The following is a 20,108-nucleotide window of genomic DNA, read 5'->3' as shown; positions in this document are numbered from 1 at the left end:
TCACAGAGACAAAACGGGATAACAGTTTAATGTCAGTAGGTCAAAGGTTACACAAAAACACAACATTATCGTATGTGACAAAAACAGTTTTTGCAGCAAAAGTCTCTGTCACAATTTCGCAAGTCAGAACTGATATTACACATTGATTATATATTGTTCATTTCAAACACATTAGAGAGTGATCTTGAAAACTGCCAAGAGTAGCCGTTAAGTTTTAATTATGGCGTGTAAAAAGTAAAGGTATGTAACTACAGTTTTTTTAGTGTTACCAGATAATGCACATAAAAAGCAAATTATAACAGAAGCGTATCGTCAACATTTCCTACAAAGTTATGGAAAGCTGTCAATATGAAGTGTCAGTGGAAGCTGTCAAAAGTGGTATTTTTTCTCCACAAGGACTCCCCAACCCTTTCTGCACAGGACTCACATGCTGCCTCTTTAGGCTATCAAATTTTTCATTAGCATCTGTATTCTCCTGGCATAGACCCAGTGAATTCTTCCACTTCCCTCAGATGAAGGAACAGTTGTTTGGGATGCATTTCCAGGATGATAATGAGGTGGTTTTTGAGGTATAAATATTTCCTGAACAGCGAGAACACATACATCTAAGGCGAAGGTCTTGAATTTATCCATCAGTTGCAAAAATGTGTCACATTGAAGAGTGAATATACAGTACTAAAACCATAACCAGTTTCTATGGTCTTAGCTTGAATTTTTCCTAGATGATAATTAAAACGTAATGATCATCTCTCGTATGTACATGTCATAAAATCTAATGTGCAGCCACGCAGATATCCCTTGGCATGATAGGCAGTGCATAGTTACTGGTGTGCTCATGTCTGGTGCCACATTGATTGTTATGAAGGCTATTTGACAGTTGGCAATGATTTTTCAACTAATGATTTAAGATACCGTAATAATTTTTTACTAAGTGTGACAGTACCCATATACGATTAAAACAATTCACATACATTGTGCAACTTATGTCATAAGAGTAACTGAAAATTTCATAGAAGGCTATACGGTATTGTTACACCACATATAAATACTCCTATGTATAATAATCTGCAGGATATGTGATGTGTTTGTTGTAGTGGCCTCAAGCTATTTTTATCCACAAATGGAGACAAAGAAATGTGTTGTTACTGTATAAGACAATATCATGCCTCTCACCATACTGCAACTCAATGAAAGTTTTTTCTACCAACACCTCAGCCAATGCCTATAATACTGCATTTTAAGAAAGCCTACCCCTGAAACATCTTGATTTCTCTAGTTCAAATGTATAGGATTATTCAGTTATGAATGTTACACTGCATGCACTGTTTTCTAGTTAGCTGGTTTTCCCATTTTGCTACATCTCATCATGCCACTTTACAACCTCACTTTTAAATGACAATAAATTCCTTATAAACAATGCATCCTATCTATAATTCATTTGTGCTTTTATATTATGATGCAAAAGACCATAACAGTTTGTCAGTAGGCACCAAGTAGGGAACTGGAAATCTCCAGATAGTGAAAAACAAAGTTTATGTATAACTTAATTCATTAGAAAGTCGCAATTCCACTAATACTTATCACTGCATTTCAGCAATCCAATTTACTGAAAATGCGAGATTTGACAACTGGACTGTACACATATAATGCTACAAATCCCAATTTAACCTCCGACTCACTCTTTCATATGTAGTCAAACGTTTGTTGATATCTAACAAGCCTCGGGTTCAAGGCTAACACTACACAACTGAAAATCTGAAAAAGATGCAGTATCACCTTATTTGTAATCTGAGACTGCATTCACATCGTTCTTTGAAGACACTATAAGAAGATCATAATGAAGGCCATCATCCTTGTACTTATATTTAACTAAATGAGATAGAAAATTACTAAAAAAGAAAGAAACAATAGCTCTGGCAGAAATGGCAACAGTTTAAAATCACTGGCCACCAAATTCAGTGATTACTTCCTTAGAGTGGCAGTGAACACAATACATAGTAATAAACAACCAAATACAGATGCATTGGTTTTACTTGTGCAGACTGACACTGCGAACGCCATCTGTGGACATAAGTTTCAAAAATACAGTTCCAAAGGAGATTATAGAATTCATCAAGCCACTAAATTATCATAATTCTGCCAGCTATGATGGTGTTTCCAGTAGAAAATTTCTGCTAACTTAGTAGCATTACCCTTAAGCTATCTTTGTAACCTATGAATCACTTGAGGTATATTTCCTAATAGACTTAAATATGTTGCAGTGATGCCCATCCACAAAACTAGATATAAGCAAAACAAGTCTAGTTACATATCTACATCATTGCTTCCAACCTTTCAAAAGCAAAAAGGGGCCTATGATAGAATGCTGGCTCAGTTAAGTCAGCACCGTTTGTTGACTATCTCTCAGTTACGTTTTCATTAAGAATTGTCAACAGAGGAACATAAATGATGTGATAGCCAATTTGAGCAACACAAATTATCCTGTTGGTGTATTCTACTTGCCCGCTTCTCTGAGGTTATGTACTCTGGTCGGAAGATATTCAACAGTCTCCCATCTAACATACAGCAAGAAACTGGAAAACCCTACCAGACAAAAAGAAAATTGAAAAGCTACCTCATTAGCTGTTCTTTCAACAGAATATTTGAATATCTAGATTCAACGGTTGTAATGTTCTGTTAGCTATAAGGCAAATATCAGTGTATGTTGTAAAGCTGCATGAAAAGAAGTGATGTTCTGTAAATAATACTAGTATTTACACATGAAGCTATAAGCAGCAGTTATTTAATAAAACTGAGAATGTAGGAGCATTTAAAAACAAGAGAAAAAAAGAAAAAAAGTAGCACCTCTCTTTCTAATTTATTCAACTAAATTTAGATTGCATGAACATGGATAGTATTAAGTTGTATAGTGTTGTTGTTGTTGTTGTTGTTGTGGTCTTCAGTCCTGAGACTGGTTTGATTCAGCTCTCCATGCTACTCTATCCTGTGCAAGCTTCTTCATCTCCCAGTACTTACTGCAATACTTACTGCAACCTACATCCTTCTGAATCTGCTTAGCGTATTCATCTCTTGATCTCCCTCTATGATATTTACCCTCCACGCTGCCCTCCAATGCTAAATTTGTGATCCCTTGATGCCTCAGAACATGTGCTACCAACTGGTCCCTTCTTCTTGTCAAGTTGGGCCATAAACTCCTCTTCTCCCTGATTCTATTCAATACCTCCTCATTAGTTATGTGATCTACCCATCTAATCTTCAGCATTCTTCTGTAGTACCACATTTCGAAAGCTTCTATTCTCTTCTTGTCCAGAATATTTATTGTCCATGTTTCACTTCCATACATGGCTACACTCCATACGAATACTTTCAGAAAAGACTTCCTGAGACTTAAATCTGTACTCTTCTTCAGAAACGCTTTCCTTGCCATTGCCAGTCTACATTTTATATCCTCTCTACTTAGACCATCATCAGTTATTTTGCTCCCCAAAAAGCAAAACTCCTTTACTACTTTAAGTGTCTCATTTCCTAATCTAATTCCCTCAGCATCACCCGACTTAATTCGACTACATTCCATTATCCTCGTTTTGCTTTTGTTGATGTTCATCCTATATCCTCCTTTCAAGACACTGTCCATTCCGTTCAACGGTTCTTCCAAGTCCTTTGCTGTCTGTGACAGAATTACAATGTCATTGGCGAACCTCAAAGTTTTTATTTCTTCTCCATGGATTTTAATACCTACTCCGAATTTTTCTTTTGTTTCCTTTACTGCTTGCTCAATATACAGATTGAATAACATCGGGGAGAGGCTACAACCCTGTCTCACTCCCTTCCCAACCACTGCTTCCCTTTCATGTCCCTCGACTCTTATAACTGCCATCTGGTTTCTGTACAAATTGTAAATAGCCTTTCGCTCCCTGTATTTTACCCCTACCACCTTTAGAATTTGAAAGAGAGTATTCCAGTCAACATTGTCAAAAGCTTTCTCTAAGTCTATAAATGCTAGAAACATAGGTTTGCCTTTCCTTAATCTTTCTTCTAAGATAAGTCGTAAGGTCAGTATTCCAATATTTCTACGGAATCCAAACTGATCTTCCCCAAGGTCGGCTTCTACTAGTTTTTCCATTCATCTGTAAAGAATTTTAGTTAGTATTTTGCAGCTGTGGCTTATTAAGCTGATTGTTCAGTAATTTTCACATCTGTCAACACCTGCTTTCTTTGGGATTGGAATTATTATATTCTTCTTGAAGTCTGAGGGTATTTCGCCTGTCTCATATATTTTGCTCACCAGATGGTAGAGTTTTGTCAGGACTGGCTCTCCCAAGGCCGTCAGTAGTTCTAATGGAATGTTGTGTACTCCTGCGGCCTTGTTTCGACTCAGGTCTTTCAGTACTCTGTCAAACTCTTCACGCAGTATTGCATCTCCCATTTCATCTTCATCTACATTCTCTTCCATTTCCAGAATATTGTCCTCAAGTACGTCGCCCTTGTATAGACCCTCTGTATACTCCTTCCACCTTTCTGCTTTCCCTTCTTTGCTCAGAACTGGATTTCCATCTGAGCTCTTGATATTCATACAAGTGGTTCTCTTTTCTCCAAAGGTCTCTTTAATTTTCCTGTAGGCAGTATCTATCTTACCCCTAGTGAGATAAGCCTCTACATCCTTACATTTGTCCTCTAGCCATCCCTGCCTAGCCATTTTGCATTTCCTGTCGATCTCATTTTTGAGACGTTTGTATTCCTTTTTGCCTGCTTCATTTACTGCATTTTTATATTTTCTCCTTTCATCAATTAAATTCAATATTTCTTCTGTTATCCAAGGATTTCTACTAGCCCTCGTCTTTTTACCTACTTGATCCTCTGCTGCCTTCACTACTTCATCCCTCAGAGCTACCCATTCTTCTTCTACTGTATTTCTTTCCCCCATTTGTGACAATTGTTGCCTTATGCTCTCCCTGAAACTCTGTACAACCTCTGGTTTAATCAGTTTGTCCAGGTCCCATCTCCTTAAATTCCCACCTTTCTGCAGTTTCTTCAGTTCTAATCTATAGTTCATAACCAATAGATTGTGGTCAGAGTCCACATCTGCCCCTAGAAATGTCTTACAATTTAAAACCTGGTTCCTAAATTTCTGTCTTATATAATCTGTCTGATACCTTCTAGTATTTCCAGGATTCTTCCATGTGTACAACCCTCTTTTATGATTCTTGAACCAAGTGTTAGCTACGATTAAGTTGTGCAAAATTCTACCAGGTGGCTTCCTCTTTCATTTCTTTCCCCCAATCCATATTCACCTACTATGTTTCCTTCTCTCCCTTTTCCTACTCTCGAATTCCAGTCACCCATGACTATTAAATTTTTGTCTCCCTTCACTACCTGAATAATTTCTTTTATCTCATCATACATTTCATCAATTTCTTCATCATCTGCAGAGCTAGTTGGCAAATAAACTTGTACTACTGTAGAAGGTGTGGGCTTCGTGTCTATCTTGGCCACAATAATGCGTTCACTATGCTGTTTGTAGTAGCTTACCTGTACTCCTATTTTTTTATTCATTATTTAACCTACTCCTGCATTACTCCTATTTGATTTTGTATTTATAACCCTGTATTCACCTGACCAAAAGTCTTGTTCCTCCTGCCACCGAACGTCACTAATTCCCACTATATCTAACTTTAACCTATCCATTTCCCTTTTTAAATTTTCTAACCTACCTGCCCGATTAAGGGATCTGACATTCCAAGCTCTGATCCATAGAATGCCAGTTTTCTTTCTCTGATAACAACGTCCTCTTGAGTAGTCCCCACCCAGAGATCCGAATGGGGGACTATTTTACCTCCTGAATATTTTACCCAAGAGGGCGCCATCATCATTTAACCATACAGTAAAGCTGCATGCCCTCGGGAAAAATTAAGGCTGTAGTTTCCCCTTGCTTTTAGCCATTCGCAGTACCAGCACAGCAGGACCGTTTTGGTTAGTGTTACAAAGCCAGATCAGTCAATCATCCAGACTGTTGCCCCTGCAACTACTGAAAAGGCTGTTGCCCCTCTTCAGGAACCACACGTTTGTCTGGCCTCTCAACAGATACCCCTCTGTTGTGGTTGCACCTACGGTACGGCCATCTGTATCACTGAGGCACGCAAGCCTCCCCACCAACGGCAAGGTCCATGGTATAGTGATAGTTTATTGTTAACACAGTATGTCAATTAAGTTTGAATGGTTTCCTTGCCTTTTGTTACTGTGTGCCTTAACTTGTTCTACATCCCTGAAAGTTCTTCTTCTTGATGGGGTCTAGAGAATGTGATGAATGAATTAATGACTGAATGAATAGATAGATTTTTAATCTCTTTTCAACTAGGTATAAAATTGCCAGCGGCTCACAAAACAAAAACTAAACAATGGAAAATCCAGGATGGAATGTAACTACATAATGAAAAGGATAGTTGCTACTCACCATACAGCAGAGATGCTCAGTCACAGAAAGGCACAACGAAAGACTCTCGGAAAGTTGCTTTCGGTCAACAAGACCTTTGTCAAAAATAGACAACATACGCTCATGCACACACTCACACAAACTCAACTCACACACACATGACCACAGTCTCTGGCAGCTGCCATCTCAGCTATGCAGTGAGTAGCAACTGTCTTTTCATTATATTATTTAAAAAAACTAACATTTTTCACAATTCCATTGATTACAAAAATACGGGTATCATATCTGAAATAAATGATACATGGAACCTATACTGGGAAAATATTTATTGACACAATTATGTTGAATGTGTACACTTCTGAGCCTTTATCTAAATAAACAACACAAAAAATATGCTTCTTGGACTGTCTCCCAAGACTAATCAATTAACACCACAGAAATTATATATTTTTTGAGACAAATTACTTTGGCAAGGTAGAAAAATGAAACAGTCTTGCAAATTGTCAATAACTAGAAAAAAAATTATCACATACCCTGCTGGAGGATATAACAACAAAACATAGAAGAAAAGTAAAAGTTCCAACAAGCCACTATGGAGCACACTCCTCATGAACACTAAGTCTGTGTCAAGCATGAGTGATGTTCCTAGCTACAATCACCAAAATGATGACAGCCCAGACGAACTGAGTTGGTAGAGTCTGGCCCAGGGCATGCAACATCTTGGTTGAAGAGTGCAGTGGACACAGATGGGACAGTGACTGTGGTGGTGGCTCTGGTGAATTTCATCAGCACTGGGCTGGCAATGTCACCACCTTGTGCTGTCCCAGCATGAGCTTAAATCCTTGATGTGTGGAATACTATGCCTTTCTAATTGGCTGCTCAGGTGAGTCATGGAAGCACAACACAGTCTTGAGCAGCCCACACTGATGCTAACTGCACACAATGATTGAAATTTTGGTGTAGCCACTGGCATTGTCCTCTGACAATGTATTTGCTGACTTCTTGGCCTTGCCACGATTTGAGTGGTGCCATGGGTGTTTGAATTGTACAGCCAGAAAACATTCACTCATGAGTGCTCCACAGTAGGTGTGCCACAGCAACAAGCACAAATTTTCTTATTTCAGATAGAATTATGTTTTTCTTTCTTTTCCCAGAACAGCAGTTCTGCATGAGACAAATCCTGTAACATAACCCTTTTATAAGTCCGGCAAGAAATTCTGAAGTAAAAATACAATGAGTATGGGGATTTTTGCGCTGTTTTTGTGGATAGTTAATTAAAGTGCCACCTAGAAGTTTACTCTACTCTCCATCAAAAATGATGTGATCATAATGTATTACTTGTCTTGATGGTGCTATTTTACTTGGAAGTTATTTGAAGAGAAAAAGGTATATGTACTGTCACTCTTTGCTTAGTACAATTTGCCTAAAAGCCAGGATTGAATCTGTCTCATGTACAATAATTCCCAGATCTCTTCCATTATGTGAGTATCCAAGTTTAATTGATTTTAAACACTGCCCTATACTGTTTATTTTGAATTAATACTTTGAAAGATATGAAAATAAATAACAATAAAAGTGCACACATACTTGAACTAGATACTTCACAAGTGAATTACAAAATCTCATGGGATTGCAGTCGCTGCAGCTCTATGCTCACCATACCAGCTAGGTTAACAGCTACAGGAATGGGTGTGCAAGAGTAGTGAGAAACATCTTTATGTTGAGCTTGTACTCCATGGAATGAAAGTGAGAGTCTCTGCTACACCAAAGTGGCATGAAACTTCAGCTGTTGAACACAAATATAAAAATGGTGGAAACTAACATATTGAACACTGAAAGGGATCAAATTGAAAATATAGTTGCTTAAGCTTTGGAGGTTTCAATTTTAGAATTAATATAATAATTATATGGGGAGTGGGCTGCACCCTACAATACACCCGTGGGGACTGATGACCTCAGATGTTAAGTCCCATAGTGCTTAGAGTCGTTTGAACCAAGTACACCCCCCACCCCTCCCTCCCCACTAGCTGTCTGTGCAAGAACTTAAGATGGCAGCTATACTTCAAATTGGTTACAGTTGTTTCATAAAGAAAGACATGTACTATGAGTCTCTTGTGAAAACGCCTAGTTGCTTAAAAAGTTGTCTACAAATAGTTCTACATGTTAGGCTTACTGCTGATCTTTGTTTAATGAACAGGCAGGTGTAATTCTTATCAAAGTGTTGGCCTCAAATAACAAAGTGCAAAATCAGAGACTTTCCAACAATTTCATCACATAAATCAACAATAATACCTAGCATAAAAGGTTCTGAACTTTAATCAGTAATATGTGAATTAGAACTGAAGCTATTTAGTAGAACCCTTTTGAATGTTTCTGTTTTACTTTTGCCTTTTTCTCATTTATTTTGCCAATTTACAGGAGGAAGACAAAGAAGAAATGAAGGAGATCCTGGAGATGAAGCGTACACATGATCGCATGGTTAAAAAACGTCAGCGTGGTATTCATAAAGGATTGTCAGCCACTCCCAGCCCAAAGAGACTCGTCCTTTAGTGTGATGGGTAGAAAACTCTGCACCAGCACCACATGTGACATACAGTGAGAGAAAAAAGTTTGTGAATATTCCTCACACAAGTAATAAAACTGTATATTGTATAATCAAAGATAATAAGAAACCTGGAATTTTATGTCCAGTCATATTTCTGTTAACTAACTAACAAAATATTTCTGTTGACTAACTAACAGCATGTTTATGGTGTTAAATTTGATTATAAATATTTCTAGCACAGATTGTAGTCAACAACCAACCAAGAACAGAGAGTGTTACGCACTAACACTGATCTGTTTACTTTAAACTAAGAGATAATAGGTGTAATATCCAAGATAGTGCACTTATAAATGTTGAAATCAGGTAATTACATAATGTCTGACTTTATGATTTTTTGCCTACAAATCATTTAGTGTTTCACTATAATAAATTTATTAAGTCCTGTGCAATAAAAACTGAATGTACATAACCAAATCTATGTGCTGTAGTTGATGGGCTACTGACCACTTTCCTGGCTGTTGTCAGTTTCCCAGACCTTGGAGTCAAACTTCTCACTCAAGTAGCTCCTCAGTCAGCATCATGAGATGAGTGCACCCATTATAGTCCATCAACCAAAGAAAAATCCCTGTCAGTACCAGGAATTGAACCTACATGCTCCTCACTCTGATCACTTAGTTTTGGAGACCAATTTGTATGCATGTAGAATACAATTAAAGAAAGTTGCACATTCAGTCTGGTGCAGTATGCCAATGCTCTACGTTGAAATTGGTGGTGGGCAGGGGAAGGGGGAAGGGGAGGAGGAGGGGGAAGGGAGTGGACATTGTCTTAGGACAGGTTTGAAGCAGCCCACCATGATTCCTTCCCTGTGGCAACTTCTTTCTCTCAGAGTAGCACTTGCACTTTGTTGAATATATTCTAATCTCTGTCTTCCCCTACAGTTTTTATCATCCACATCTCTATCAAGTCCCATATTATTAACAATTGTCCTATTATCTTGCTTCCATTCTAGAGCAAAATGTTGGAACTTCCTGTCTGGTGCCTTTACCTTTCTGAAGGCTAAACTGATCATCAGCTAATAGGTCCAAACATTTCTTTTACAATTTTTCTGCTTGTTATTCTTGTCAGCAACCTGAATGACTGTGCAACAGTTCTTGCATTTATTTGCCCTTGCTATCTTTGAGAGTATGTAGATCATATTTTGCCATAAATCTGATGGTATGTCTCCAGATTAATGAATCCTGTAAATCAGTTTGTATAGTCATGTGATTGTCACTCCTCCCAACAACTTTAGAAATTCCAAAGGAATATTATCTATGCCTTTTGCCTTGTTTCATGGCAACACTTCCAAAGCTCTGTTAAACTGTAATATCAAATGCTGTATGTCTTCCATGTTGACTCCCATTTCTGCCTCTATCGAGTTATGAGACAGATCCTGCCCTGCACAGAAGCCTTCAATGTACTTTTTCCACATACCATTCTCTCCTCTGGGCTTAACAGTGGAATTCCTCTTGTACTCTTAATAGTGACATCTCTGCTTTTAAATTTGACCAAAGATTACTTTCACTTTTCTTTGGGCTGAGTCAACCCTTCCCTTTGCTTTTAAATTCACTGAAGGCTGTTTACACTTTTCTATATGCGAAACCAGTCCTTCCAATGACCATCTCATTTTGATTTCTTTGTCTTTTCCCTGCAGCCACTTTATCGTGGTTTTCTTTCATTGCTAATTGACTGATATTGCTATATTCACGTCTCTTCTTGGCCACTTTTGTACTTTCTTCTCACTCTGATCAATTGAAGTATTGTGATCTCTCACATTTTCTCTACACAGTTGATTAATAGTGTGATTCCAGATGTTTTGCACAGTACCCACCTACATCTGTATCTACATTGTACTCTGCAAACCAGTGTGAGGTACATGGCAGAGGGTAGGTTACCATTGTCTCAGTTATTAGTGTTTCTTCCTGTTCCATTCATGTATGGAGCATGCGAACAATGATCACTTGAATGCCTCTTTGCATGTAGTAATTATTCTAATCTTATCTTCACAATCCCTATGTGAGTGATATGTAAGGGTTGTAGAATATTCATACATACTCATACAGTAATCATTTAAAGCCAGTTCTTGAAACTTTGTTAATAGATTTTCTCAGGATAATTTGCATCTATCTTCAAGTGTCTTCCAGTTCAGCTCCTTCAATATCTCTGTGACACTCTCCCACAGATTAAACAAACCTGTGACCATTCATGCTACCCTTCTCTGTATACATTCAATATCCCCTGTTAGGCCTATCTGGTACAGGTTCGACACACTTGAGCGATATTCTAGATCCAGTTGCATGTGTGGTTTGTATTCAATCTCCTTTGTAGATTGATTGTGTTTCGCCAGTATTCCACCAATACACTGAAGTCTACCACCTGCTTTACCCATTACTGAACCTATGTAATTATTCCATTTCATATTCCTACAAAGTTTTACACCCAGGTTTTGTATGAGTTAGCCAATTCCAACAATAACTCGTTGATATTATAGTCTTAGGATACTACATTTTTTCATTTTGTGAAGTGCAAAATTACATTTCTGAACATTTAAACCAATTTTTGAATCTCTGCACCACTTTGAAATCTCATCAACATCTGACTGAATGTTTATGCAGCTTCTTTCAGATGGTACTTCATTATAGATAACTGCATCACCATCACACACTGCCAGGTGCCTTGCAGAGTATGGATGTAGATGTAGATGTAGAAAATTAGGCCATAGCTCAAGACAGACTCAAACATGGCAAGTTATCTATTCTGGCTGTGTCTTTTGATGATCTTTGTAGATAACAGGTTTTATTAAGCTTTTGTGACAGTGCCTCAATATGTGGTTTCCAATTTAGAGTGTTACTGATGGTAAGTCCAAGAAATTTGGTGTCCGGCAAGTTTGTAATGTCATCTTTGCCAATAACTATAATTGCACTGAAGGGAGTAAGGTTTTGTCTAGTGTGGAAGTTCATACTCATGGTTTTCTGAGTCTTTATGAGTAGTCTATTTGCATCAAACCATGATTGTAATTGACATGTAGTTTCATTGACTGCATCTTGCAATGTGTCACCTCTATTGGTTATCAGGATATTTGTGTCATTAGCATACAGAAAGGAGCTTGTATTTGGTATGTGTTCTGGGAGATCATTTTTTGAACAATATGAAAAGAATAGGGTCAAGAACAGATCCCTGAGGGATGCCATTTGTTGTATGAAGTGTATCTGACCTGCAGTTCCTGGATGTCTTCAATTTTCTTATTTCTGCATATTGCTTTCTTTCACTAAGGTAGCTGCACCTCTAATCCCATACTTCTGGAGTTTCATAAGAAGCAGCTTGTGTTCAACCATGTCAAATGCCTTGGAGTGATCAAGAAATATACCAACAGCACATTGTTTGTGGTCAACGAAACTTGAGCACTTTTCTAGAAATGCATACAAAGCGTGTGTGGTGGACCTAGTTTTCTGAAATCCATACTGGGAAGATGTGATTATGTTGTTAGAATTTCAAAATATTTCTAATCTAATTGACCTACAGTACTCAAATTTTTTGAGAAGGCAGATAGTATAGCAATTGGTCTATAGTTTGCTACATCCGTTTTCTCTCCCTTCTTATAGAGAGGTATAATTTTAGCAAGTTTTAGCTGGTTTGGAAATGTTCCCTCTAGAAATGAGGTATTTATGATATTTGACAGGGGTCCACTGATGTAATTTGAACACTTATGAAGAAAGTAGCAGGGTATCATATCATGCCCTGCAGAATAAATCATTTAAAACCTTTTTTTTTTTTTTAATAATATCTTAAATTTCATATGGTGCTGTAGGAGATAGGAAAAAGGAGTTCATAGGAGTACTGTTTTAGAGAAGAGAGTGTACAGTGTTTGGAGAGTTAGTCAGGAGATTAGTGGGAAGGGAGTGTACAGTATTTGAAAAGTTGGTTAGGAGATTTGTGGAAATTTCTGAAAAATGACTGACGAATTCATTGTCAATTTTATGTGCATTTTCAGTCTTTTCTCCTTCTTTATTTAGTGTGATTTTGTCCTCTATCCTTAACTTTATACCAGTCTGTTCATTTAGTATGTCCCAGATGGTCTTACATTTGTTGGAAGAGCACATAATTGTTTTATCATTATGGCCTTTTTAGCCCATTCCTTATACACAAATATCCCACACGTCCAGGGCCTCGCTGCGATGGAGCACATCCTTTCACGCCGATCACCTGCCACCCTACCTAAAACCTCTTTCCTCATTACCTTAACCAGCTTCATCCTGACCCACAGCTTCTTCACTTTCGAAGGCCAGACATACCAACAATTAAAGGGAACAGCCATGGGCACCAGGATGGCCCCCTCGTACGCCAACCTATTCATGGGTTGCTTAGAGGAAGCCTTCTTGGTTACCCAGGCCTGCCAACACAAAGTTTGGTACAGATTTATTGATGACATCTTCACGATCTGGACTCACAGTGAAGGAGAACTCCAGAATTTCCTCTCCAACCTCAACTCCTTTGGTTCCATCAGATTCACCTGGTCCCACTTCAAATCCCATGCCACTTTCCTTGATGTTGACCTCCACCTGTCCAATGGCCAGCTTCACACGTCCGTCCACATCAAACCCACCAACAAGCAACAGTACCTCCATTATGACAGCTGCCACCCATTCCACATCAAACGGTCCCTTCCCTACAGCCTAGGTCTTTGTGGCAAACGAATCTGTTCCAGTCTGGAAACCCTGAACCATTATACCAACAACCTGACAACAGCTTTCGCATCCCGCAACTACCCTTCCGAGCTGGTACAGAAGCAAATAACCAGAGCCACTTCCTCATCCTATCAAACCCAGAACCTCCCACAGAAGAAACACAAAAGTGCCCCACAATTGACAGGATACTTTCCGGGACTGGATCAGACTCTGAATGTGGCTCTCCAGCAGGGATACGTCTTCCTCAAATCCTGCCCTGGAATGAGATCCATCCTTCATGAAATCCTCCCCACTCCACCAAGAGTGTCTTTCCGCCGTCCACCTAACCTTCAAACCTCTTAGTTCATCCCTATGAAATCCCCAAACCACCTTCCCTACCCTCTGGCTCCTACCCTTGTAACCGCCCCCGGTGTACAACTTGTCCCATGCACCCTCCCACCACCACCTACTCCAGTCCTGTAACCCGGAAGGTGTACACGATCAAAGGCTGAGCCACATGTGAAAGCACCCACGTGATTTACGAACTGACCTGCCTACACTGTGACGCATTCTATGTGGGAATGACCAGCAACAAACTGTCCATTCGCATGAATGGACACAGGCAGACAGTATTTGTTGGTAATGAGGATCACCCTGTGGCTAAACATGCCTTGGTGCACAGCCAGCACATCTTGGCACAGTGTTACACCATCCGGGTTATCTGGATACTTCCCACTAACACCAACCTATCCGAACTCCGGAGATGGGAAGTTGCTCTTCAATATATCCTCTCTTCCCGTTATCCACCAGGCCTCAATCTCCGCTAATTTCAAGTTACCGCCACTCATACCTCACCTGTCATTCAACAACATCTTTGCCTCTGCACTTCCGCCTCGACTGACATCTCTGCCCAAACTCTTTGCCTCTGTATATGTCTGCTTGTGTCTGTATATGTGTGGATGGATATGTGTGTGTGTGTGCGAGTGTATACCCATCCTTTTTTCCCCCTAAGGTAAGTCTTTCCGCTCCTGGATTGGAATGACTCCTTACCCTCTCCCTTAAAACCCACTGCCTTTCGTCTTTCCCTCTTCTTCCCTCTTTTCTGATGAGGCAACAGTTTGTTGTGAAAGCTTGAATTTTGTGTGTATGTATGTGTTTGTTTGTGTTTCTATCGACTTGCCAGCACTTTCGTATGGTAAGTCACATCATCTTTGTTTTTAAATATATTTTTCCCGTGTGGAATGTTTCCCTCTATATATATATATATATATATATATATATATATATATATATATATATATATATATATAAAATAGAGGGACATTAAATCCTCATGGGTTGCAAAAAGTTAAATTATGTTGCACATTGCAGTTCACTTTTGAGACAGGAGATTTCCCTTGCTCAGTGTTTCTTATTTTTCACAAGCACTTTCACTTTTTCAATGAGCTTTAACACACTTTCTCACCAAGTTGTCTATGCCTTCAGCAGGTCCAAGTGGCAGTTAGTAAGGAGATGCGTTGCTGTCAGTTCCCTTGGAGGTGGTTCTCCTCTGCCACAGTACATGAAAAAGTTAGATAAAATACCCTACTTTAGTACACTTATTTTTACTTCTAAATACAAGAAAAAAATATTTAACACTAGGCAAATATTTGTCATTATTTCATTAAACTTGAAAGATTTAGGTCTCTTTCCCATTTGCAAAATAGCAAAAATTCAAGATGTGCAGGAGCATAGATTTACTAATCATTATGTTATGGAAAAAATTAGTCAACATCACATAACATAATTACTATTCAAATCAAGATTAAGGTGATAGAAGTTGTACCAAATCATTGCCCTATTTATTCACTCTGAGTACTACTCTCATTTAAACAGAAAATCAAATCCTCACAAAATGTTACCAAATAGTTGACCTCTCAGAATATTTGCATCAGTCTGACACCACAGTTATCAGTTAATTAGCGAAATTACTTTTCTTCATTCCGGTATTACCACTTTAAGCTCATAATTCCTCAGAACACAAATAGACGTTTCCAGATAACCTATAGACCCAATGATGCACCATCATGATGTAATTATAAATGTGTGTATGACTAGTTATAAAAACTACACATAATATAAGAAATCTGTTTCATTGTAAATGTAAATGTGTGCTCATGTATTATAAACTGATGACATCCATACAATATATATTGTTCCATGGATGAATGAATAAATAAATAAATAAATAAATAATATATTAAATAGTCCTCATAACATCACAATAATTATCACTAAAACTGACAAGTAAAAATTGAAAATCAAGTGCATATTACACTAAAATGCATTACTCTAAGTCAGAACTCTGACTGAAACTGGTTAAACTTGAAAGATTTGGGTCTATTTCCCATTTGCAAAATAGCAAAAATTCAAGATGTGCAGGAGCATAGATTTACTGATCATTACATTATGGAAAAAATTAGTCAACATCACATAACATAATTACTATTCAAATCAAGATTAAGGGGATAGAAGTTGTACCAAATCATTGCCCTATTTATCCACTCTGAGCACTACTCTCTTTCAAACAGAAAATCAAATCCTCACAAAATGTTACCAAATAGTTGACCTCTCAGAATATTTGCACCACAGTTATCAGTTAATCAGCAAATTTACTTTTTTTCATTCCAGTATTACCACTTTAAGCTCAATTCCTCAGAACACAAATAGAAGTTTCCAGATAACCTATAGACCCATTATATGACTTGTACCTCACTAAAATATTTCTCTTTTTCTTATGCTCTCATTCCAAGCTGCAGTGACATGAATTCCACAATGTAAACAGTACCCAATGTTGCCTAGTTCAAAATTAGATCATCAATAGAGTTACATCACATTTGTTTGTATACGGTCATCTTTTTCATTAATCAATCATGTCTGTCTGCTCCATTATTTTACTTACTTTTATTTCCTCGTTAACTAGTGAAGTGCTTTCTCAAAAAATATCCCTACTGCAGAGACTCCCTAACCAATAAGACCCTAACATTATTCATTATTTTATTATTTCATTATTGCTTCATTATCTAATAAATAAACACCTGCTCTGCTTATCTAATGCAAAATTGATTCTACTGAAAAACACTCCACAGTAATAGATCCTTATGATAAGGCAAACTTAAGTCTTGTTACTGATCAGAGAAAATTATCGCTCAGAAAGCCTTTATTTCACTGTATTCCATCAAATTGCTTAAGATTCCAGCCTGAAGGCTGATATACATACAAATCTTGCTTACTCTTTCCACACATTACTCTGGGCAACTATGTTTAAAGTTGTAATTCCTAAATGTTAGAAAAGGCTGTACCATGACACATTTCTATGGGTAGATAGTTATCTCCATATACCAATTTCACTAAATCCAAACACTTCTACAATACCACAATTAATATCAAGAATTAGTATTCAAGATGGTTTTTTACTGCATATTGCCTCCGATGCTGCACCAAATTGTACAAATTTCACGAGCTGATTACTTCAGATGTTGTCTATTTACCTTACCTCTTTGTTTGACAGAAATTCTTTAACCGTAGTACCAATTTACTTTCTTCCATCCTCTTCTGATTTCATTACTTATAACTAACACAACAATATATATTTTTATATATATAAACCTTTTCTAAAATATTTCTATACTGAAGTGTCCTGCTGTACAAAATCAAATGAAAGTCGAAGATAAAATGTTTCTGACTCACATGTAAACTACAGATAGGATAGGAGAAGAGAGTGACTGCCTCATGAAACATGAAAAATGAGACAGACAGCTGTGGTAAGCATTATCACCACATAATGAATCCAACAAAGAATGTTGAACTCCCTACTTGTTGGTAGGTCTTATTTCTGGTTCAATGCACATTAGAGTAAGTTCCTCCTCTCATTTTATGGGATAAACACCATCATTCAACATCTCACTAGAATTACAAATAACACTTGGCTTACTATATCATTTACATTACCCTTATCTGTGATTGCAGCCAATTATACACATATGGCTCTTCATCACTACGTGCTCTAGTGCGAGCCAAAACTGGAGCATTATTTAGTGTAATCATTTGGTCCAGAATTAAAATCATCTCTGCCATTTCTTTTACTTGAATTTCTCCTACCATTTCAGTGCCCATTCTGGCTATCCTCCACCCAACCATTCCTTGGATTTCTACTATAATTAGTCCTGTTCATCTCATTTAAATGAAATTCTCTGCCTGACTGATTATTGTCATCAAAATTCCTCCTACAATCTTCCACTGAGGGCTTTACCCTCTCCACTTTATCAACATAATTCAAGAAATCACTACTATTACCCCTAGGGACAGGTACAAGCAATTCTCTAACTTTCTGAGGCAACTTAGTTTCTAAACCCATCATTATTGATTCACTCATTTCTTTGTCCAAATATTTCAGTTTGTTTATCCAAAGCTGACACAAACCTTTCATAGTACCCTTCCTAGAGTTAAATCTCTCTCCTCCCCAAAATTCACTCAAATTTCTCGGCTGCTTTTCTTTGGACCAATATTTGTCTAAAAATGCTTTCTCAAAGCTATGCCACAAAGTACAGCTATCAGCTACCTGAGCGGCCCATCCATAAGCACCCTCTTTCAAAAAACCTCTCACAAATGACATTCCATGTTTCAGGGAAATTATTAAATTCCCTAATGAAATCCAGTGGATTCACTTCCATATATGGTTCAGTATTATTAAATTTCTTGCAACTAACAAATGCAGGACTGCTGGTTACACTACAGACTCTATGCTTTAGATTTTGTACCTCTTCCACCTTTTCCTCCATTTCCGCCAATTTTGAATGTACGTTTTTATTTACTTTTACCAGTTTTTCCTCTTCCATTACTGCACACTTGGTTTCTACCTCCATTTCATAATCATTTTTAATCTGATCTATTTCGTTCTCAAGTTTAACCCTATTTTCAGCACATAATTTCCTGGCTGCTTTGACTTCATCTTTACACTGTTTTTCAGAAGCTTCCACCTTCCTACTATAGTCATCACAAAGTTTCTTCCTCTCTTCTACACATTTACTACTCATTAATGTTAATTTCTCATCAGTATTCTTCTCTTCTTTCTTTATCTTTTCATCATAGTCTTTAACTACCACCTCAACCTTTTTATTTAATTCTGAAGCATTAGAGCTGACTACCTTAATCTCCTTTTTAATTTCTTTCTCCAGTTAATTCTTTAAGCTAACCATGTCAGTTCTAATGCTATCAGTTTTCTTTTCCACACTGCCAATGTCTTTTTTCGTACTACTAATGACTTCTTTCATACACATACACTTATAGCTTGTCTTAACATTGCCATAAACTGTTTCCCTTGCTGTCTTTGGCTACTAGATTCCTCCCCCTTAACCTTAATGATTTCATCAGCTTCAGTACTGTTTTCATCCATTTTGCTCACCTCACCATACACTGTAGATGACGCTTTTATCATTTCATCTACAATAGGACTTTCAACCCCCTCATTCAAAGTTACATTCATGTCTGATTTCTTACTACTATCATCTACAGAACCAATCCCGTTTTCCCTTCTCTCTATCACTCTGTCTTGTTCGTTAAGGCCAGTCATTATGTATCACTGAATATGAAATGGCTTTTGCTAAGAAATTACCTTATTCTTATTCACTCACCTCCTGCTGCTGCTGCAGTTGTCATCTCGATTCGTCATCTACACAGCTGCTAGGAGTTGTTTATCCCAGTCAGCTGTGCTGATTGGCTGCTCCTGTGCTCAATGGCTGCTTCCATAGAACCCACTTGCTGATTGGCTGCTGTCCTACTGTGGCAATGAAACCCAAGCACTGATTGGCTGTTGCATCTCCTTCGTTAAAATCACTGCACTGCAAACCGCTCTTGACTTCACTGTTCAAAGTTCGTGAGTCCTAGTTTATTGTGCCCAGCTACAATAATCCTCACCCGCACAGGCACCATATGTGACGTTCGCCTGCCTTATTTCCTCACTGATTGTCCTCAGTATCAACGTACTGTGTTGCTATACTGGCTGAAAAATGGGGGATGGAAGTTTAACAATGACTACTTTAAATAATGTAACCGACAGGTGCACATTTGCGTCTCAGTTCTTTACTTGCACTGTTCACACCATCCCCCCCCCCCCCCACCCCCAATAATACACAGTTATATGGCCAGTCCACTATTGGTTAACTTTGATAAGCCAGATTAATCGATTGCAAGCAAACATCAACATACTGCTACAATAGTTTACTGTTGAAAATCTATGAGCAGTAAAAACCTAACCACACAGTTCACAGTTCTTGCAGAATAATATGGTATGTACTGAACAGACATGTCCTGTTTGTGTTACACCTATTTCACAGTTTAGTTGATGCACTGTTGTTGATCTAACCAATATGGGTTCCTCGTCTGAAACTCG

General features: G+C 37.9%; 1 protein-coding gene across 1 annotated transcript in view; it reads left to right on the top strand.

Annotated features, from left to right (window-relative positions):
• The window catches only part of LOC124789940 (transient receptor potential cation channel subfamily V member 1), a 115,525-nt gene extending 106,359 nt beyond the window's left edge, over positions 1–9,166 (top strand). Inside the window, 1 exon segment of the mRNA XM_047257469.1 lies at positions 8,849–9,166. Within this exon segment, the coding sequence (XP_047113425.1) occupies positions 8,849–8,980 (132 nt within the window). The 3' untranslated portion in view covers positions 8,981–9,166.
• The last annotated feature ends 10,942 nt before the right edge of the window (positions 9,167–20,108 follow it).

The sequence above is a fragment of the Schistocerca piceifrons genome, chromosome 3, assembly GCF_021461385.2.
Source record: "Schistocerca piceifrons isolate TAMUIC-IGC-003096 chromosome 3, iqSchPice1.1, whole genome shotgun sequence".
NCBI lineage: Eukaryota > Metazoa > Arthropoda > Insecta > Orthoptera > Acrididae > Schistocerca > Schistocerca piceifrons.
Note: the sequence above shows the minus strand (reverse complement) of the source record. Positions and strands in the feature narration are given on the sequence as shown.